Raw genomic sequence first — 20504 nt, forward strand, 5'->3', positions numbered from 1 at the left:
CACACTGGTTCTACCCCTCTCGCGACTGTGACTGTGTCCCCTCAGGGAGGGCCAGTGTGTTTCTGGGTGCGCTGCCTGGGATCTACCCTCCCATCTCTTCCCAGGCATCCCCCTGGCAGGTGGCTCCGCAAAGCTATGCCAGGTGCATAGATCGTAGGCATCACGGCCGCCTGCTGGAAAGGCGCCCTCCTCCGGCACAGCCTGCCGGCCACGCCTCGCGAGGACTCTCCTCTCGTTCCCATCTCGCATGATGGCCTAGCCTGGAAAGGGAAAGTAGATCTTTCCCGGAGAAATTCAAGAAGAGGCTCCTCTGTCGCCTCGGGGTCCCTGCGCCCAACACAAAGTTTGGGAGTCCAAGAGATCTGGGACTGCGGAGCTGAGAGGCGACATGTATCCCCACTCGTGAGTCCCGGTTCCACACATTCACCCAGTACCGGGAATCAGCGCTTCCCGCAGCCCGCAGAGGCTCGCGAGCCGAGCTGAGGCTCTAATGTGCAGGGATAGCTCTACGCAGTCCAGCCAGAGACTAGGGCTCGCAGCTCAGGCGCGAGCTCACAGGGTGGGGTCCTGACGCAGTCGGGGTTCCCCACCCGGCTCTTTCCATCCCCTTCCCTGTTTCTTTTTCTTTTCACCATGCGCATCCCAGGTTGAGGGAAAGGATGCTTCCCGTCCCCCCCCCCCAACCCCCAGTCCCGCTCCCTGCAACGTCCAGGTGAGGGCTCCAATGCATTTCCAAAAAGCCAGCGCCTTCATGGTGGTGCTGGGACCCAGACCCTCCCACATACCATCTTTCCATTTAGAGGCATCCCAAAGGGGGAGCCTGGCTCCCAAAGTTACAGCGGGGATTTGATACACTTCGGAAAGTATTTGTTCCCATAGAGGATGGAGGGTACAAATTACCTGCCTGACAAGCCTTGGGGTCACACCGACCCCTCCCCCATTGCCTACAGGACCACCTTCAAAGACTCAAATCCTCCCATCAGTAGACTAAGCTCTCTTCAAAGACTGAGGGGTCGAAGAGTGTAGGTTATTTTAGGGGTACGCCCCTCAGAGGACAACCTCAGAACTTATATGGGCCCTTCCCAGTATGGAGGACAAGGACTGACCCTCCACCAAGGCCTAAATGGGACAGAGGCCAAGGCCCCATTGGAGACAATGGCTACTTTTTAGACCCTCCCACCTCCGGGGGAGGGGGAGCCCTACTGACTTGACTTGGAGAAGCATCTCTCTCTCTTTTAGGCCCTGTGAAATTCCCTCCCTTGATTCTTTGTTGGCTCTGCCTCTGCCCTGATGGGCAGGCATCTGCCCCTGTCCCCTGCTGGAAAGGTCGTCAGGTTTGGCTTCCACATCATTTAAGACCCACCAGAGGGCAGTGCTGGGCAGGATGCCCCTCCTCCCAGGCAGCCCCAACCCGGCACGGAGAACTGCTCAGCACTGCTGGCTCTGGGCAACCCTTTCGTTGAGCTTCAGTTTCCTTCCATTTGGTTCAGCCTAGCTCAGGGCCAGGTCCATGCAGGACACACACACAGACACAGCCGAACTGTTGGACCCCCTCCAGCCCCAGATGTAATCATAGTTCCCTGCACACAGAACCCTAACCCTCAAGCCATACCTGCTCCCAGACCACAAGCTCATAGGACCTGAAGCTCTGTACTTCCACGTGTAGGTAGGCACACTCCTGCTCCCCAAAACACAGTCACCAGCTTTTACACAGCCCTCCAGGGGCCAGCAAGCACAGCAGGGATACACGTGAAATGCCACACCTCACAATCCTCCCCTTAACAGGCTCACACATGCGGTGACACTCACTCACACACTTCATACCCTCACGAAGGAGTTCACACCCCCAAACACTCAGACTTTCTCTCCTACATCTCCGTGTAACTGATTTAGACTCTCGACACCCCTCACAAACACAAACCCACACACCATTATACAGACACATCTAAATGCACTCCCGTGCCCTCTCCACACACAGCTGATTCTCGGACACTCACATACAGCTGATTCTCGGACGCAACAAAGACACACACACACACACACACACACACACACACACACACATCTCTTGTCAAGCTTCGCCGCACAGAAGTCCCCACTCCAGGACTGTGCCTGCTGCCCGAGACTCGCAGAGCCACCCGGGCCCGCGCCCTTCTCGGTCCCCGCGCGCGTCCCTGGCCCCGGGCTCCCGCGGGTGCCTGCACACTCACCGTGCGCCAGGTCCAGGATCGCGGCTAGCAGCAGGCAGGCGACGCGGCGGAGGCTTGGAGCAGCTCGCATGGTGCCAAGGAGCTGGCGGCGCGGGCCAGGGAGGCGGTGGCGGCGATCGTGGTGGCGGCTGTGGGTCCCCTCGCCATGGGCTCAGACGCGCTTGTGACCCGGGCCGCCGGCCGTGGCGGAGTCGAGCAGCGCGGGGCGCCACGGAGACGGCCCCATGTTACCGCGGCCGCGCCGCCAGGCTGCCCTGGTCTGCTCTGGGTTGTGTCGGGTTGCTCCGGGTTGTTAAGGGCTGCACCACCGGGTTGCTCTGGGCTGCACTAGGATGCTCCAGGCTGCACCAGATGTGCTGACTGCACCGGCTGCACCGGGCGGCTCTGCGATGCACGGACTGCTCTGGGCTGCACCGGACCTGGCTGGGGCTCGCAGTTGCTGCCAGCCGGTGGGTTGAGCGCGGCGCCCACGGCGGCCGGAGTCAGATCCGTGGCTGCAGCGGCGGAGTTTGGAGCCGAAGCTCTGCCCGCGCCGCCGCGCTCTGCCCGGCGCTCGCTCTTCTCACGCCCCCTCCTCTCCCTCCTTCCCCGCCGCCCCGCCCCCAGCCCCCCCCCCCCCCCCCCGTGTAGCTCTCGCCGCTGTATTCTACAGACTTTTCTTTAATCCGTTCTGGGCTGTTCGGCTCTCGTCCGCTAAGCCGATTTATTGCAGAGAAGAGAACTCGCCCCCTCCCCCTCAGCTCCTACCCCCCTACCCCACCCCCCATCACATTACAACTGCTTGCTTGTGAGCCGCATCCACCTATACACACACACACCAAGCTTTGCTCCACCCGAACCCCCTCCCACCTCCACCTGGCGGTGTCTCTGGATGCCCCGTTTCCTCAGCGTACAAGTACCCTCCTTCTAGAAGAGAGATGCTTTCCTCGGAGGAATGGGGGGAGGTGTCTGTGGGGTCCTCGAGGCTGGCTTTGACACCATGAATGTCCTCCTCAGGGGCTTCGGGGCTTAGTGTTCCACAAATAAGGGATCCACCCCCGCACCCCGCGCAGCTGCATTCTGCATCCAGGCAGGACCGGGCACGAGAGGCAAGACTGTTTTCTTCTGCCAGAGACCAAGCTGTCACCTTTTAATCAGGCCTGACACCCCAGCTCCTCCACTTGAGAAATGTGGAGCTGAAACTTGTGTCAGATTGTTGCTCTGGTCGCCACCCACAGATCACACACACCATTGAGCCTGGGCCCAAGATGGCCTTGGGGGTCTCCTGTCACGTGACGAGGAGACAGGTGTTCTCAGTTCTTAGGGTGGGGAGGGGAGTGAGGGAGTGAAGCCACACAAGGGACCAGGAGTTATACTGAAAAGATTCAGAATGGCCAGCAGAACCAGGGGGAGAAACTTGGCCCAGAAACCAGGACCCAGGGTTCCCTATATAGCGCTCTCCTGGCAAGTCTCGGATCCCCCAGCTTTGCTAAGGTGCTGCATCCATTTGTTGCTCAGTTTACTCAGATGGGCAATGGGTACACTGCCAGTTTCACTGGCTGTGGTCCTTGGGAGACAGGTGGGCAATGGGCAATGGTTTGGCAGGTGCTGGGAGAGACTGGTGCCAGGATCCCCCACGGAGGGAACCATTCCTTCCTTTGCCCTCTGCAGCCTCAGCACGTGGCTTCCCAGGCAGCTAGCTGCAGCTCAGGCTTGTTCAGCCTCTCCGCTCCAGGGAAGAAGCGATTTGCATTTATTTAGATCTGAACGCATACGTTCACCTGACAAGCTTTAGAATGATCCTCTCAGTAAAATAATAATAATGATCGTAATAAACCCTTATAAATAGGTGTTTGATTACAGTTTGTCCCTACGTGGGTATTTTTTTTTTTTTTTTGAATCAGACTAATTGGTTGCCAGCCTGATTGGGCTGGATCTGGCTTGAACACTGGAGTCTTGGGCCTTTATCCTTCCTCTGGCTGTTCTTTGCTCCCTCTTGCCTCTCCCCCAAGGTTCATCTTCTCCAAGCTGCTGTGGGTGAGCTTGAGGTCATCTCTCCCTGAATCTTCTTTCTGACCTAACCAGGCCATGGGAAGAACATAGCCCTTCCTGTAGGTTACTGCTAGTCTCTCTCTTCCACCTCTCTGCTTCTGCCTCACGAAAAAGCTATCCGGGTTTCCAAGCCCTCTGTGTGAGAGGCTTCCTGACTGAGGAGCTCCAAGCCCAAATGGCCCCATTGTACTGGGCTGAGCTTACAGGAAATGCATGCATTGCTGTGTGAGCATTCCTGCTCTTGGAGCCCAGCTGCAGTGGGAGGCCGACAGGTGAGACACGCAAGAGTTCCTCAGGTAAAGATTGAGTGGGTAAGGCTTCTGGCTGCACCTACCCAGTACTGCCATTGGGGGATGAAAGGAACAGGTAGTGCCTATAGCCCCTGCCTACCTGGGTGATGCTCCCCATCAGCCCCACCCTCAGCTAGCTGGGAGAGAACCCCAGGGAGCTTCAGAGGGCCAGGGCCATGCATCCATGGAGCCCTTTGAGAATAGCATCTATGGGGAGGGTAAATAAGAGGAAGGGTTTGAAACCAAGAAAATGGGCTGTCATGGCTAAGAATCTTGGACCTGGACCTTGGACACCTCAGCAGATCCATCTTCATTCCCAAGTCATCTTGACTATCCACACTGTTCTTAAGCATCACCCTATGTACAAAGTACTGGTCACCCTCGCCAGTGGCACATAGTAGGTCTCCACTGACTATTGGATGGATGGAAGAATGAATGAAAGGTTGGATAAGGGAAGATCACTGGTTTGTCCCCTATCTCTGAGCTCAAGCTGGTCCTCAGTGGCAAGCTGTGGCCACAAACCTTCCCAGAGGTCCAGGACTTTGCAGCCCAGCAGGGCCCACCAAAGAAAAGACATCTCACCCAGGTGTAGAGTTGCACGCCTATTACCATACGGTAATGATAACAGTAACAACCGGCCTCTGAGCTCAGCCAACAGCCCCTCCAGGTCCTTAAAGCACCTAAAGCTGCTCCTAAAGCTGCTCAGAAAGTGCAGAGAGTCAGTTAGCAGAGGGCACGGGGTGACTTACCAAAGGAGAAGTCACCCAGAGCAGCCACAGGCTTTTAATTTAGTTTCTGTCTACTAATGGATCTGCTGCTCGCCAGAGGAAGGCCTCCTTTTTTTTTTTTTTTTTTTTTTTTTTTTTTTTTTTTGACTTGTTTCTCAGACTCTTTAGTTACGGTGGGCCACGCCTCTAGCCTCTAGTCCAGTAGGAGCCATGGGCCTCTAAGGAGCCACGAGCAGCTGCCTGCCCACTGCACTGAGCCCACCCTAGTCCTCTGTCCTTGGTGCTGAGACGGGCTCCCCGACAGAGGGTGCTAGCGCACAAAGCAACCTTCTCCGCCCCACTGCACGGATGGCCCCTGCAGGTCACACTGGGGCTTCTAGTTTGCTTAGTTCCCGGAGAGGGTGCTGTTGGCTCTCACAGACTGGTTTCCAAGGGTTGGGCTTAGCAGGGTTGGGAACGACTACTTGATGAGGTAGAGAATATGGGGACCTGCCTCTGTGCCAGGCTCTGACAGAGAATTTGGCGTGTGAAACAGTGACGCATCAGTGGGTGCTGGTGTGATTCCTATTTTAAAGATGAAAACACTGAGGAATGGAGAAGTTAAGCAACTTTTCCAGGACACAGCTAGTGATAGACTCAGGTCCTAATGCAGGGCTAGAACTCTTACGTACCCTCCTAGGTCTACATCTGCATTTGCCGCACAGGGACCCACATGTACACATGAGGGCACTTTTGTGAATATACACACATGCCAGATGGAAAAACTTTCATGAGTCCATTGTGTCCCTTTATTTTATCCTATATAATCATCAGGAAAACTCCATGGCAGCTTTGTGTATAAATAATTTATAGATAAGGAAACAGAGTCTCAAAGATGCCAGAAGAATCATGTAGAATGGGTAAGGCAGGGATTCTGATCATAGGGACAGGTAAGTGTCCAAAGGATGGATTCTCTCTCTCTCTCTCTCTCTCTCTCTCTCTCTCTCTCTCCATCCTTCCCTCCCTTTCTCTCCCCCTTTGCCTCCCCTGCCTCTCTGCCTCTTTCTTCCTCTCTTTCCCCCTCTCTTACCCTCCCCTTGCTTCTTCTTATACTTTGAGTGAACACCACCAGCATGCATCTCAGGCAGGACCAGCTCTTTACTGTTTGCCTAAATTAAACACAACTGGAAGTAATGGCACGACCCAAATCAATTGTGAGTCGACCACTTGGAATTACATGTCCTTTACAGCTTGTCCCCATCTACACTCTCAAGCTTCCACACATGCCCCAGAAGAGGATCCCACAGGCTTTGGCAGGGATCTCTGGAGATGTACATGAGTGTGCTAGCTATCATTCACAGAGAGGAGGAAGCTGGAGACCAGTGTGCCCCAAACTGGGTCCCATGTGCCATTTGCAAACTTGTCTTCCAAAATTATTTGGAAGAGGGTTCCATGGCTAAATCTGTGTGGGAAATTCCAGTATTTTTCCCTCATTCCACAAGAATGCAGTAAAGGCTCCAAGGAGTCCTGCAGTTCTTCACCTGTTTCTAGCTTTATTGAGTGGGAATATGCCTTTGTTTAGCAACCTTTTTCTTATCAATTCTTATTAACACTTGTGCCCCAAGATTTGGTGTATGGCAGGGTGGGGAGAATTGCTCTGGACAAACCTCTGTGTCCCTCTGCAGACAGATGACAGCAGCAGCAAATAGAAATGACCACCACCAGCTGACGACATGTCATCCTACTTACTGAGTGCAGCCTCCTGGGTTAGGCACTTTTCTTGTACTAGTTAATCCAGCCCTGCACATCCCCGTGGAGCAGATTCTATCTGCAGGTTCATCTAATAGACAAGGAAGTAAAGCACTGGGAGTGAAATCGATGTCTAAGGTCACCTGTCTGGGACACAGTAAAGCTGGCATCTGAAACCAGATGATCTTTGCTGACCCATCTCTGCTTTCAGATATGTTTCCCAACCCATTCTCTCCAACCCACCCCACTCACCATGCTGAAGCTGGAGATGTCTTCTCTCTATTCTCATGGGACATTGTGGACCTAATGTGTGCAGGACCACAGGTAATCACCTGTGCCGATTACAGGTAATCGTTTGTGCCAAGAAAGATCAAAAGTGACTCAAGAAATTGAGTTCTGGAAGGAAGGGAGGAAGGGAAGAAGGAAGGAGAGAAGGAAGAGCTAAATGGATAAATGGGTGGTTGAATGGGTAGTTTGAATGAATGCATGGATGGATGGATGGATGGATGGGTTGTGTGTAGACAGATGGGAAAAATTGATAAGAGTATGGGGAGATGGGTAAGAAAGATAGATAGATAGGAATTTATGTATAGTTGGATTGATGACAAACAAATGTGTGTAAGGACAGTGGGTAGATAGATGGATGGATAGGCAGATGAGTTGATAGGCAGATGAGTTGATAGGTAGATGAGTTGAAGATTTATTGAGTGATAGTAAAATGGATGAATGGATGTGCAATGGGATGGATGGACAGGTCGATAGATCAGATATAGGCTTGGTGGATATTCACAGAGAGGGTGGTGTGGCTGGATGAATATAGATTATAAAACATCACCAGGATTTATTCTTTTCCTTTCCACTGCACTGTCTGGCTGTGAAGGAGCAGGCCAGCAGGTGCTGGTCATTACCAGAGGTGCCAGCAGACACAATCAAGTGAGTGACTGAAAACATGCGCTCTGGGCTTGAGCTGCCTAGACTCGAATCCCGGTCTCAACTCTCTGAAGGGTAATTTCTAGCTGGAAGATAGGGAAGAAGTACTCTCTTCCTATCCAATGTGACAGACATTTGTCACATTGTTATACCTGCCTGGGCCAGTCTCCTCCTCCTCACCTGTGACATATGGAGTAACTGGAGTGGCTTGTAATAAATATGGAGTAACTGGTGTGGCTTGTAATAAAATCAGTCAAGATGCTCAAACCACGGAAAAAGGCTGTGGCTCTTGAACCCACAGCCAAGGCAATCAGCAAGAGAATGATGTTGTAATGACCCATGATCCAGTTGCTTGTGTGGTCCTTTGTCTCCCTCCCAGCCCCTATAGTGGAAGGGTAGGAGTTGGTGGACTACAGTGGGGAGGTCTCAAGAGACTTACAAAGTGCTGGCCATAATCCCAAAACAAACAGGAGAAAGTAAATTCATTTCACCTATGACACTTTACAGAATTGTTCATTCATTTGTGGCTTTAGACTCTTGCCTCTAGATTATCAATTCAGGGCTGAAATCTGAGGTCACTCTTGGACCCTCCCTTTCCTCCTTTCCTGACCACTCTGCAATTTTCCACATAACCAATAGGTGGCGCCATGGAATATGCGATTTCCCCCATATTATTAGACTTTTGAATAGGAGGCCCTGATACCCTAAAATGAATTGGCTTCTTAGTCCATAAATTCCTTATGTGTCAGTGTTTCCAAGACAAGGCATGGTATCTCCAGACATGCTCCCAGTTAGTCACCATTACGTGATGGGGTAGGAGACACTGGATGAGGAGACTGAAGCCCATGGAATACGTATGGAGGGTATGCTGTTTCCTCTTCATAGAAGAGTAGAGATTTCCACCATGAATTCTGTTGCCCCAGGTCTCACTGAATGTCCCAGAAGGTCTTGGCCCACTTTATCTTGTTCCATAAGACCTCTCATGTTGCTTTTTATGCAGGTGCCACCTCAGGTGGCTCAGGAAGCTGAGAAAGGCGATCTGACTATTCAGGTTAGTGTGTAATTGGGAGCATAATGGTATGTGTGTCCAAGGCTTTTGTTAATGACAAAAGGCTCAGGGTAAAGCCCCAGAGCCTATCCCCTCCGCCCTCCACAAAGCTGCTTTCTGTCTGTGTCTTCAGGACTCGAAGTGTCAGAGAAAAATCCTGTCTGATGTACAGTATGGACATGTAGATGATTTCTTTTCTGTAGGTTTCATGATTCCCACCAGGAAGAGGCAAAGGCTTGGCTGGCCCTCCCTGATGGCTGACATGGATCACTCTCTCCTCATTCTTGTCTCACCGTTCCATGGCCACTAATGAAGCAGAGGTGTCGTTTGTGGCACTGAGCTGGGCTTCCTGGATGAGGTGAGACCCTGAAGCTATAGAGATGTCAGGTATTTTGGGGAAGAATCATTTATAAGAAGCCTTCCAGACACATCACACCACAGGGTCACCATCTGAGAACAGAGGGCAGCTTGAGGCTGGGCTGGGAGATCAGAAAGTCAGTCAGTCTCTCTGGAGACTGCTCAGGGCCATATGGAGAAGAGAACAATGGAAACATGTCTGATGGTGGGAGACAGTGAAGAGGGCACATACTGTGGCGATATTTTGTTTGTGCTCTAACAAATAAAGCTTGCCTAAAGATCAGAGGGTGGAGCTAATCACTAGTTAACCATAGAGGCCAGGCAGTGGTGGCACGTTCCTTTAAATCCAGCTCTTGCGATCTCATGTCTTTGATCAGTACTTGGGAGGCACACACCTTTAATCCCAGCACTAGGGACATAGAGATAGGAATATAACATGGGTAGAGACAGGATCTCTGGCCCATTCATTCTGAGGATTCATGGAGACAAGAGCTCAGCCCTTTCAGTCTGAGGATTTCATAGCAGTAAGAACTGCTGGGTGCTTTACTTCTCTGATCTTTCCGTTTTCACCCCCTAACATCTGAATCCAGGTTTTTATTATTAAGACCAATTAGAACTCTTGCTACAACACATGTTGACTGATCTTGGGATTGGGTGATGCTTGACATTTGCTCCAGCTAAATGACCAATTCTCAGACCCTGGAGAGTTCATGTCATCTTTGCAGCTCACTGCCATCCCACTCTGTGGTGTGCAGGTGACAGAAACTGTCCTGCTAACCCCAGAAGACTACTCAACTCTCCCTCTGTGCCTCTTGTCCTTTTGTCCATCCTCTCTGTCCAGGGGAGGGGATGACTTTGTAGAGAAGTTACTGGTGAATTGGGCTAGGGCATTTCCCAAAAACAGAGGCTATAGGGTGCCCAGCAGAGAGTTCCTTGTCCCACAAAGTGTCCTTCTCTTGGAAGGAGAACTGAGGGACACTAATTTGAGAGAGAGCCTTGTTAGTCCTTTTATGACATCTAACAAAGGTGCTCAGATTGGATCTTGACACAGGACAGCGCAGCACAGTACAGGTTCATGTGCCCCAAACCCTTTGTCTAGTGTTTGATGGTTTAGAAGTGGTCTTATTATGAAGCCTTGGCTGACCTTGAACTTATGATCAGCTTCTTTTCCAAGTGCTAGGATTAGAGACCCACATCACCATGCCCTGATTGCCATCAAGTTTTCAACAGTGTCTCCCAGTGGTTCTTAAAGTTCACCACTATTGTCAAGGGAACCAAAGGCCATGTAGGCTCATCAAACTTAGACTTGGACAAGGCCCTACAGTAAGTACCAGGGACATAGAACAAAAGGACCTGGTCTATGCCCCAAGGAGCTCACAGTTGGCAGGGCTGGGTGCCAGCATTGGGATGCCCACCTGCACTTCTAATCAGACCTCCATGCCTGCTTCCCACTTGGTTTCTGCCTCCCAGGCACCCCGTTGGTGTCCTCCAAATCCTGTATGCTCATCTCAGCCCACATAAGACACCCTTACTGAAAAGAACAATGAGGGTCCTCAGAACTGGCCTTTGTCGGCTTCCTAGGCCTAGCCCTACCCACACCCGTGTCCCCAGACAGAGCAACAGTGACAAGTGATGAGATAGCCCCTGCAGAGCCCTGCCATGTATACCCTGTAATCTCAGACTAGCTCCTGTGGCCTCCAGCTCCCTCCCTATGGGGTCACTGCTGGGACATTGCTTCCCCTCTCATATCCTGGCGATCAAATTCAAGGCTTCACACATGCCAGGCATATGTCCCACCACTGAGCTACAGTCCCAGTCCTTTTGGTTTGTTTTGCTTTGTTTGGTTTAGTACAAGGTCTAACTAAGGTATTCAGGCTGACTTTGAACCCGCAGTGTTCAGCTCTATTCTCCTAAATATCTGGGGCTAGAGCCTTGTACCAACAGCCCAGTCAGCTCACTCTGTCATGGAGCTTCATTCATGCTACACTGTTCCTTAGAACTGCAGCACCCCTCCCTAGCCCACCTACCCACTCCCATCTCCCTTGCTCCACCCTTGGCACAGAAGCTCTTCTGCCCAGGAAGCTGGCTGATCATTGTTTAAGCTCAGAGCTCAGATTAACTGCCACTGGCTCAGGACACTCAGGGTGGTGCCTTCACCAGACTCCCAATACACTGTGCTGCCCCAGTGGGCCAAGAGGCTAGTTAGAAGAAGGACAGAGTGATGTGATGGAGAAGAAAAAAGTGGGGCAGGGCCTCAGTCTGGGCTAGGGTCCTGATTTAGCACATATGACAGTCACTGTGCCAGGGGAAGGTCACAGCAGCCAGGGTGGGGCGAAAGTACTGGGCCTTGATCAGACACTGCTTCCCTCATTGCAGTCTAACTCTTCCTTGAAGCATGAAGTGATTCTTGAGGGACAGGGTTTGGGAATCTCTGGTGCCTGCAGGTCTCTGTCAGGGAGTGAGGCTCAGGGATGTGTGAAAGATGTGTGTGAAGGGCACATCCCAGACCACCGGAAGCAAGGGTGTCCAAGGCACCTGCTTCCACAGAAGTCCAGAACTTCATTATCAAGACAGTCAAGCACTCCCTCCTCCCCACTGCCCCCTTGCAATGTCAGGGTGGGGGGAAGAGGTCTCTCCTGAGAGCCATTCTTTTTGGTGGTTCGATAAGCCCCGTATTTCACACCCCGAGTGGCTGCATTTCAGTGGTGGGTGAAGTGGTTTTATTTTTATCGAGCACGCAGGCATATAAATATGTACGAGGCACACAGAAGCACTTTAGGGTCTCTGGAAGGATGCACTGTGTGAGAGAGAGAAGGAGCAGGGGACAAGTTCACACAGGGCACAGACTCCACAGGGACAAAGATGCCTGCCACCTTCCCTGGCCCATCTCCTAGAGGGATACTCTCTACCCTTATACCTGAGCCAAGTTTTCCAGAACAAACTTTTAAAAAATCAAGTTGGTAAAGATCTGGCTTCTCGCCTTAACGTTGCCACCTAGCAGCCATGCGACCTTGGAGACACTTCTCTCGAGTCTAGTCTGGAATGGAGAGCTGTAACCTGAGGTTAACTCTGCCTCCCTATAAACTTCCCAGTCTTTTTTTTTTTTTTTTTTTTCTCTTGAAGAACAAATATGATGAAGAATTTGCAGCAGGCTCTGAGAATGCTAATATCACAAGTGTAAGAAGCTTATCACGAATCCTTCCCAGCCACGCTTCGTGATGGCGCAGGCCAGCCGCGGTAATGCCAGCAATGGATGCTCTGGGTGTTCCTGCCTCCTCACCCATGGGGAGATGAGTAGGGGAAGGAGAGCAACCGCAGATCCCCCGTGACAGAGTCTGGCGCTTTCCATACATTATTGAACTTGAGCACGGCTGTGACCTGAGTGGGAGGCACAATTTCTGTTTATGGAGGAGGTTGGAGGTCAGAGAGACAAAAGAGGCTAATGAGCTGGAGAGCCCAGGCTTGAATGAAGGGCACTTCGATGCTTTCCCATAGGTGGTCACAAGTAGCTGCTTTTTTCCTGGAAGGCTACATCCTACCAGGGGAAATCTTCCACAGCAGCCCACTAGGGTGCCCGTGGAAGAGCCCGCTTGTGGAAGTGATGGATGAGGAGATATCTATGGAAGCTGTCTTTCCAGGGTTGCCTCTTTTTAAGCTTGGGTCAAAGCAGACTTCCTCCGTGTGTGTGTGTGTGTGTGTGTAAGGGAGAAAGACAGAGTCTAGGGTGTGGGGGCATGTGTCTAGGGTAAGACAGATATGAGGACAATTACAGTTCTGATTGGGACGGTCACAAGATCAAAAGATACTGAGCTCCAACACCTCAGCCTCTTTCTCTCCCCACTATTTCTTCTCTCCTTCTCTCCTGTAGCCCTGGATTCCCTTAAGGAGAACCCTGGGTAGACTAGAGAAGGCAGAGACAGAGCCTGAGAGCCTAACACCAGCAAGGGGCTAGAGCAGTGAGTTTTTTTTTTTTTTTTTTTTTTTCCATCAAGAGCTTCTGTATCCATAGAGCCTGGGGGCTGATGGGAGGAGCCATCATGGCTCCCAGTAGAGTTCAGTATGGCTGTCAGTCAGCGGCTGCTGGTGGAGTCAAGCCCTCAGGAAAGAGACTTAAAGGAGCATTGTAGAATCAGAAGCCTACCTTCCCTCCTTGATTCTTTCTGTTTCGTTTCAGATTTATTTCAGATTTCAGGAAATTTAAAAGAACAGCCCGAGTCAGCCATACTAGGTGGTGTGGGGAGAGACGGTACATCTATGCTGTGAGAAGAGGGGGTAGAATCGGAATCTGGTGACCTCAGGTGAGGCACAGAGCCCGGGGCCCCGGGACCACACCCACCTGCCCACCTGCATCCCTGCTTCGTCTGGTGAGATGCTAAACCTCACCTCAGCATTTTAAAGAACTCAGCTTGGAATGTTCCATGGAGTCCCACGGCAGCCCAGTCAGTCTCCGGGACTTGATCTTCTCATGGAATGCACATCGAACGCCTCCTTACCTCTCTGCCTTTTGTTCTCCCCTGCTCTGCTGCCCTTCTTGACCAGAGCCCTCCTCCCTGCTCTGACTTCAGGCGTTCTATGTTTCTCATGTGAGTAGTGAAGTGTGGTATTCATCTTCCTACGACTGGCTTATTCCTCTCAGCACAATGTCCTTTTGGTTCATGTATGTGACAATACATGTTGCTACCCCTTTCCTTTCCTTTTTTTTCATGTGTGTATGCAGAGCTACATGCACACATGTGCGCATGCATGTGGAAGCCTGAGGTCAATGTCTGGTGTCTTTTTCCATCACTCTCTTTGAGAAATGGTCTCATTGAACATGAGGCTCACTGATTTGGTTAGACTAGCTGGCCATCAAGTCCCTGGTAACTTCCCATTTCTGTCTCCCCAGCCTGGGGATTACAGGTGTGAAGTGCTATGTCAAGGTTTTTACATGGGTGGTGGGGATTTGAACCCAGTTCCTTATCCTTACACAGCAAGCATTTTACTGACTGACACCCTCCCCACCAGAACTTCCTTCCCCTTATAAGGCTGAGTAATATTCCTTGCATGCATACACTGCATTTTACTTGTCTATTTATCCGTGAATGGACACTCCATGTCTCCCACCTTTGAGCTATCCTGTGCCCTGTGAACACACTTGAGAAAATGCCTTCTAGATTGAGCTCCCATTTTCTTTTCTGAGGCACCTGGGAGTGGGTTTCTTTAAGGATGGAGACTTTTCCATACAGGACTCGACATGCACCAGGCTGCCTCTGAAGGTGATGAACCTGGTCAGACAGGCGGGGCCAGGCTGTTTCCAGTGCAAAATGGCACTCACATCTCAAATGTCTCGATGTAGGCAGTGTGGGAACCTTCTCTGGGAAGACAAACAATGTACTCCCCAAAACCATGCAGAGTAGCCCCAAAGGGCAGTCCAAGCTATAAGAGACAGGGACTGGTACTAATTAATGGCTAAGGACTCCTGGAGACCAGACCTCTAGAGGAATAGTCAGACACTTGGCTGTTTTCGTTTCTTTTCTCACAGCTATGACTCAATACCTGACAAACAACTGCCTGGAGGAAGGAAGCGCTTTGCCCATAGTTTACAGGATAACACTCCTTCCTGTTGGGGAAGGCTTGTTGGTGGGTGGTTCTGTCCATGGTGGTGTGGGATAGTTCTATCCATGGTGAGTGGAGACTGGGCAGCTCTGTCTGCAGTGATGTCTGGATATCTCTGTCCATGGGGGTGTGCCGACTGGACAGCTCTGTCCACAGCAACCTTTGAATGGCTCTGTCCATGGTAGTGTGAGGATCGGTAGTTCTGTCCATTGTGGTGCTGAGTGGATTTGTCCATGGTAGTGACTGAAAGCTCTGTCCATGGTGGTGAAGCTTGCACAAAGTAGGAAACAGAACGAACAGCCTGGAAGTGAGGCTGAACTAGAACCTTCAGAGGTTCTGTGACCAACTTCAGCAAGCCAGTTGGCACAAGCCCCCAAACAGCACCACCAGCTGTGGGCTAAGTGTTCAAACACAAGAGCCTGCAGGGAGACATTTCAGACCCACAGCCTCCTAAAATATTGATCAAATGAGTGGTGGTGGTGGGGGGTGGCTAGAACTTTTTTCTTGCTGGCTAAGCTTTTTTTTTTTTTTTCCCACATGATAGGAGCACTGAAGAATGAGTGAATACACATGGTCATGAAGAAAGGATTTCAGTGGAGGATAAAGGACAATAGCAGTCAACAAACCACAGATGCCACCACTGGGCACAGAGCAAAGGCTTGGGCAGGTGGGGAAGGGTCCAGTAGTCAAGGGTTGAAAAGTGTGTGTGTGTGTGTGAGAGAGAGAGGGGGGAGAGAGAGAGGATAAGGGAAAGGAGAAGGGGAGGGAGAGGGAAAGGGAGAGAACAAGCCATTTGCAGCAACTCATCTGGATATGTCTCTCTGGACCCCTAAGTACCCAAGTTCTCCTGAAAGTGGACCATCAGAGCTTTTCTGGTGATTCTAGCAGCTGAAGATGCCCCCTCTATCCTTGATTGAAGAATGGTCTTCCTCTATGGAGGAAGCACACCTTTCCCCACTGAGTATGTAGCTTCACACAGTGATGGAGGAAGGGAGCAACCACTCAGTCAGCCAGGCCACCCAGAGCAAGCCAACCCTGGCAACCAGCAGGGTGATAGATGTTACAGCCAGATCACTCTCGCCTCTGAAGAATGGTCTTGATGAAAGTAGCTCATTGACCAGTAATGACAGAGGAAGAACATTATGGGATAGTTAAGATAGGGGTTCATGTGTTTCTATTACATAAATCTAGAAGAACCCCCAGGCTGCTCCCACCTGCTTAGGTCAGAGCCTCTCTTCTGGTGGTTAGTCAAGCCTGTGCCTTCTGAGCAGATTTGGGCTCCAAATTGCACCAGAGCAAATAGCAAAGCAGAGATGTGAATCCCAGCCTGGCTCACAACCCTAGGCTCTCCCCACCTCTACAACAGAGGCAGCAGGGGAGACTTCCTAGAAGATATGACTCAAGAGGTATGAATGGTTACATTGTGAATGAGGAACCAGGGTATGACAGCAACCACTAAGGGACAAGATCCAGGCTGTGCTTCCATGGATTTATTTGTCTTACAGCTATACCCAGGGAAGGCTGGAGGAGGCGAGTTTGTGGGCACTCTGTGCAGCTGAAGCTGAAGCTATCCTCTGGAAGGGGGCACTAACTTGGCCTAAAGTCTACTGTCACTGTAAACACACCTGAGATCACAAGAACCCCCTGACCCTATGGAGCTGGGCATCTGTTGGTGGGAAAAACACAACATCCAAGTCAACAGCTGAGCTGAAAAGTTTGCTGGATTCAACCTGCCTCAGGCAGTAAATGAAGATGATGGATGTGAACAGTGGCTAAGGGGATGTGGTACAGCTAAGAAGGCTTCTTGGTGGAGGTGACAATTAAGCAGCATGAGGATAGGTACCAATGGCCATAGCCAAGCAACACTCTCCATCTTTTCACTGGTGGATTCTAGGCAAAGTCTACCACCGAGTCATCCACCCTGTCCTTGAATGTGGATTCTAGGCAGACTCTCTACATGTGGGCCATGTCTATAACCCTAATGGGCATTTCTCTACTGCCTCTCTGGCTGCAGAGTAAAGAAAGGAAGGAGGGGAGCTGGGTAGAGGCTACCAGGCTGGAGATCATAGCTGGGGCCAGAGACAAGTTACAATATGCCTGGGTGAATACAGCCACAGAAACAGCCAAGAGGGCATCAATGAATATGTGTGGGCTCTGATTCCATCAAAGAGGGGTTGCTTAAAGAAACAACCTTTATCCATAAGGCAAATGACGGCAGAGATAAAACATGGTGAGTTCTAACTCCAGCCAAAAATCTCATTTGCTTATTTTACTGGGTGGAGCTTGCCTTCTTGAGGTGCAGGCAGTCAGGAGCTGTGATGACCAGGCTGGGCTGTAGATTCTGCCTGGAGCCAAGAAGAGGACATGGAAGACAGGAGACTCACTCTGCAGTCCCTTTCCTGAGGGAGGGAGCCTCTCATTCTGGAGAGTATCAATGTCTCTATGATGCCAGCCATTTTCTAGGGCCAGAAACACAAAGCCTCATTCTATGAGTGCTTTCTCCCAGGCAGCCCTAGACCAGGTGTGCAAGGCAGCCTCTGATGTGGCTCCCATCGTACAGCCTCCAGGTGCTCATGCCTGACCCTTCCCTTGAGCCTGGGTTGCTCCTAGAGATTTATCTTGGATAATACCAGGTAAAGTGACAGGGTCAGTTCTGAGATGCAACCACAGGCAACTATGATCTTTATGGTACTCTCCATCCCTGGCCCTTGTTTGTTCTGGTAAAGGCAGAAGCCATGCTGCCAGGAACCTTGTGGGGAGGTCTAACTGGAGTTTCTTGTCCCACCAGGTCCAGACACCCTCCAGCCCCTAATAAACACACAGTGATGTTATATTAATTATAAACTGTTGGCTGATGACTAGGGCTTCTTATCGGCTAGCTCTGTCTTAATTATTAACCAATTTCTATAAACCTATGTATTTCCACGTGGTCTTAGTTTACTTACCAGAGAATTCCAGGACCTGTTACTGTTTTGGTAGCTACATGGCGTCTCCACACGGTGCCTCTCTGCCTCTCTCCCCAGCATTCTCATCTCCTCACCCGACTTATCTTCTTGCCTCTATCAGCCACTGTTTTGTTCATCAACCAATAAGAGAAACATATATACAGAAGGACACCCCCCATCAGTGAGGCTGCAGGAGTGGTACAGAGCTGAGGAAGGACACCAGCTCATGAGCACTAGAGGCTTCAGGTCAGCTCTGGCTCCCTGGACGTTGGGCTGACTTTGATGATTCCCTACCCCCATCCCATAGCCAGACAACTCTGATGCCCTCCTATCTGTCTACCTCCCTACCTCCCTACCACCCTGCCCTCTACCCACCTGCTCTCAGGGTCTCCTGTCCTCCACCCTGCCCCAATGGCATCTGCCTCCTACTCACCAGGCTATTGATCCACTCCACAAACCAGAGTTTCTGTGGTATGGTCAGGGCAAGAGGTGATTCACATACCTCACTCGAGGGAGAGATGCTGGAGTCTTCTCTGCCTGACTGATCTCTGGAGTCTAGTCCAGGGGAGAAACCAGTGTTTGCCCTGTCAGAGCCTAAGCTGTACCATGCCCCCTTGGAAGTCATAGCTTTTTCCCTTCTGCCTATCTCATCCTGACCTTTCTCATTATGACATACTCTCTGTGTTAATCAGCTACATTAAATCACGTGATTCCTCATTAGGCAGGAGAGCATCCTATGATGATATCTTGTTTATACTCTAACAAATAAAGCTTGCCTGAAGATCTGAGGGCAGAGCTAGCCACTAGCTAAACATAGAGATCTGGAGGTCTGTACAGTCAGACAGGAAGTGAGATGGCTAGGCTGAGAGGAAGTAATAAGGTGGGAGGAGACAGGAGCTCAGTCTCTTTTCAACTGGAAGTTGGGTAGGTAGAGTAGCTGTGGTTTGCTCCTTCTACTCTCTGATCTCTCAGTATTTTCCCCTGTATCTGACTCTGGCTTATTATTAAGACTTATTAGAACTCATGCTATGGCATCCCTCCTCACATTCCCCCACACCTCCCTTCACATTCCCCTCACATCCCCTCACTTCCCCCACTCCCTCATTCCCCTCACATCCTCCCCATACCCCCTCACACCCTCTCACATCCCCCACACCCTCATACCTCCTCAAGTCCCCCACACATCCCCCTCAAACTCCCTTCAAATCCTCCCTCACATCCCCCACATCCCCACACCACCACCACCACATGACTGATCAGCATCTAGCTGAAAATCAACTCAGGACTGAGGACTCTGGGGTTGAGATTAATGAAGGATTGAGACAGGGAGCCTGGGACCCAGAGTCTTCTTCAGGGGTGTGGATTAAGGGGTGCTGGGGCACAGAGGAGATGAAGGGCTTCAGGGTTAGACCTTTTCACCCTCTTAATGCAAAAATGGGTCCCAAAGCAAAGGTAGGTTGACTACGGGAGCTGGCCAGGAATAGCCAGCTGGAGTTGTTACAGGGGAGGGTGACAAGTGGGCTGGCACCAGCACTTGTTGAACACTTACTGTGTGCTTTGCCATCATGCCGAGTGCTTAATATTTAACCCTAAAAGCCATTGTCACTGTCTACACTTTACAAAGAAGGAAACTGGGTTCAGAAAGGGCTGGCAAAGGGGCCAACATCGCTGGGCTCAAACGAGAGAGGATGAGGATGCAATATCAAATCTGGCAGGGGTGCTCTGAGCTTCAGGTTTTTAGCAGTATCCCAGAACCCCTCAGTGACTGAGGCAGTTCACGCTGTGATGCCCTGGGGTGACAGCAACTCAGACAGGAGCAAAGGTATCTGGGAGGAAGCACCCTGGAGCAAGGTCCTGATAAATGGACATGCCCTCACTGGAGAGCTCGGGGACTGACTGGATGATTGATCCTTTCCTTCATTCATCCCTTGTACAAGTGCCAGACCCCAGAGGAGATGCTGGAAACACACACTAAACAAAGCCAGACATAGTGCCGGGCATAGATGGAAAGGCTAAGGTTGAACGAATAATCACACAGGCAATCTGTCAGCCCCAAGGCACGTGCTGGAGCCACACTGCACTGCACTCCACAGTAGGGCTCCTAAGCAAAGGTAACATATACACCTTCTTAGTGCCTTACCTGAGCCCTAGCCCAGTCCACCCCAGCATGGGGGCTGTGAGACTGTTCATGGATCCTGAGCGTGGTAGCTGGGGCTCACTGTGATGATGTACCTGCCACTCTCAGGGGCTTGACAGGACATTTGGCTTTCCTTACCTCAAGGTCTTCTTTGCCACCTGTAAAGACAAAATGAAAGCAAGACCTTGGGGACCCATGGTGGCTTTTCCTTCTGCCTCCCAGTGTCTGTCTTGTCGTCACCTTTTCCTGATGCAGAAGTCCCATCCCTACACACTGGAGGGGCTTCTCCCTCTGCCTCCTCACAGATGCCGAGCCTTTGCATGCCTGAAGGCACAGAACTGGGTACAGTAGTACTTGCTGGTGCCCTGGCAACTTGGAGTCAGGACAGCAAACCATAAGAACCCTGGGAGCATGAGAGGTGAATTGCTGTACCTCTCTGATAGTTTCTATCTCACATGCCCTTCCCTTTTGGAACCAGGCTCTCATGGAGCTCAGACTGACCTTG

At 51.1% G+C, this 20504-nt stretch overlaps 2 protein-coding genes across 2 annotated transcripts in view; both read right to left on the bottom strand.

The window, feature by feature from the left end:
* Igsf21 (immunoglobin superfamily member 21) overlaps nucleotides 1–2773 on the bottom strand; it is a 211548-nt gene extending 208775 nt beyond the window's left edge. Inside the window, exon 1 of the mRNA XM_051173459.1 lies at nucleotides 2211–2773. Coding sequence (XP_051029416.1) covers nucleotides 2211–2280 — 70 coding nt within the window. The 5' untranslated portion in view covers nucleotides 2281–2773. The remainder of the gene's footprint in view (nucleotides 1–2210) is intronic.
* Mrto4 (MRT4 homolog, ribosome maturation factor) overlaps nucleotides 1–20504 on the bottom strand; it is a 1102334-nt gene that overhangs the window by 870400 nt on the left and 211430 nt on the right. The window lies entirely within an intron of this gene.

This window comes from Phodopus roborovskii, unplaced genomic scaffold (assembly GCF_943737965.1).
Source record: "Phodopus roborovskii unplaced genomic scaffold, PHOROB, whole genome shotgun sequence".
NCBI classification, from domain to species: Eukaryota; Metazoa; Chordata; class Mammalia; order Rodentia; family Cricetidae; genus Phodopus; species Phodopus roborovskii.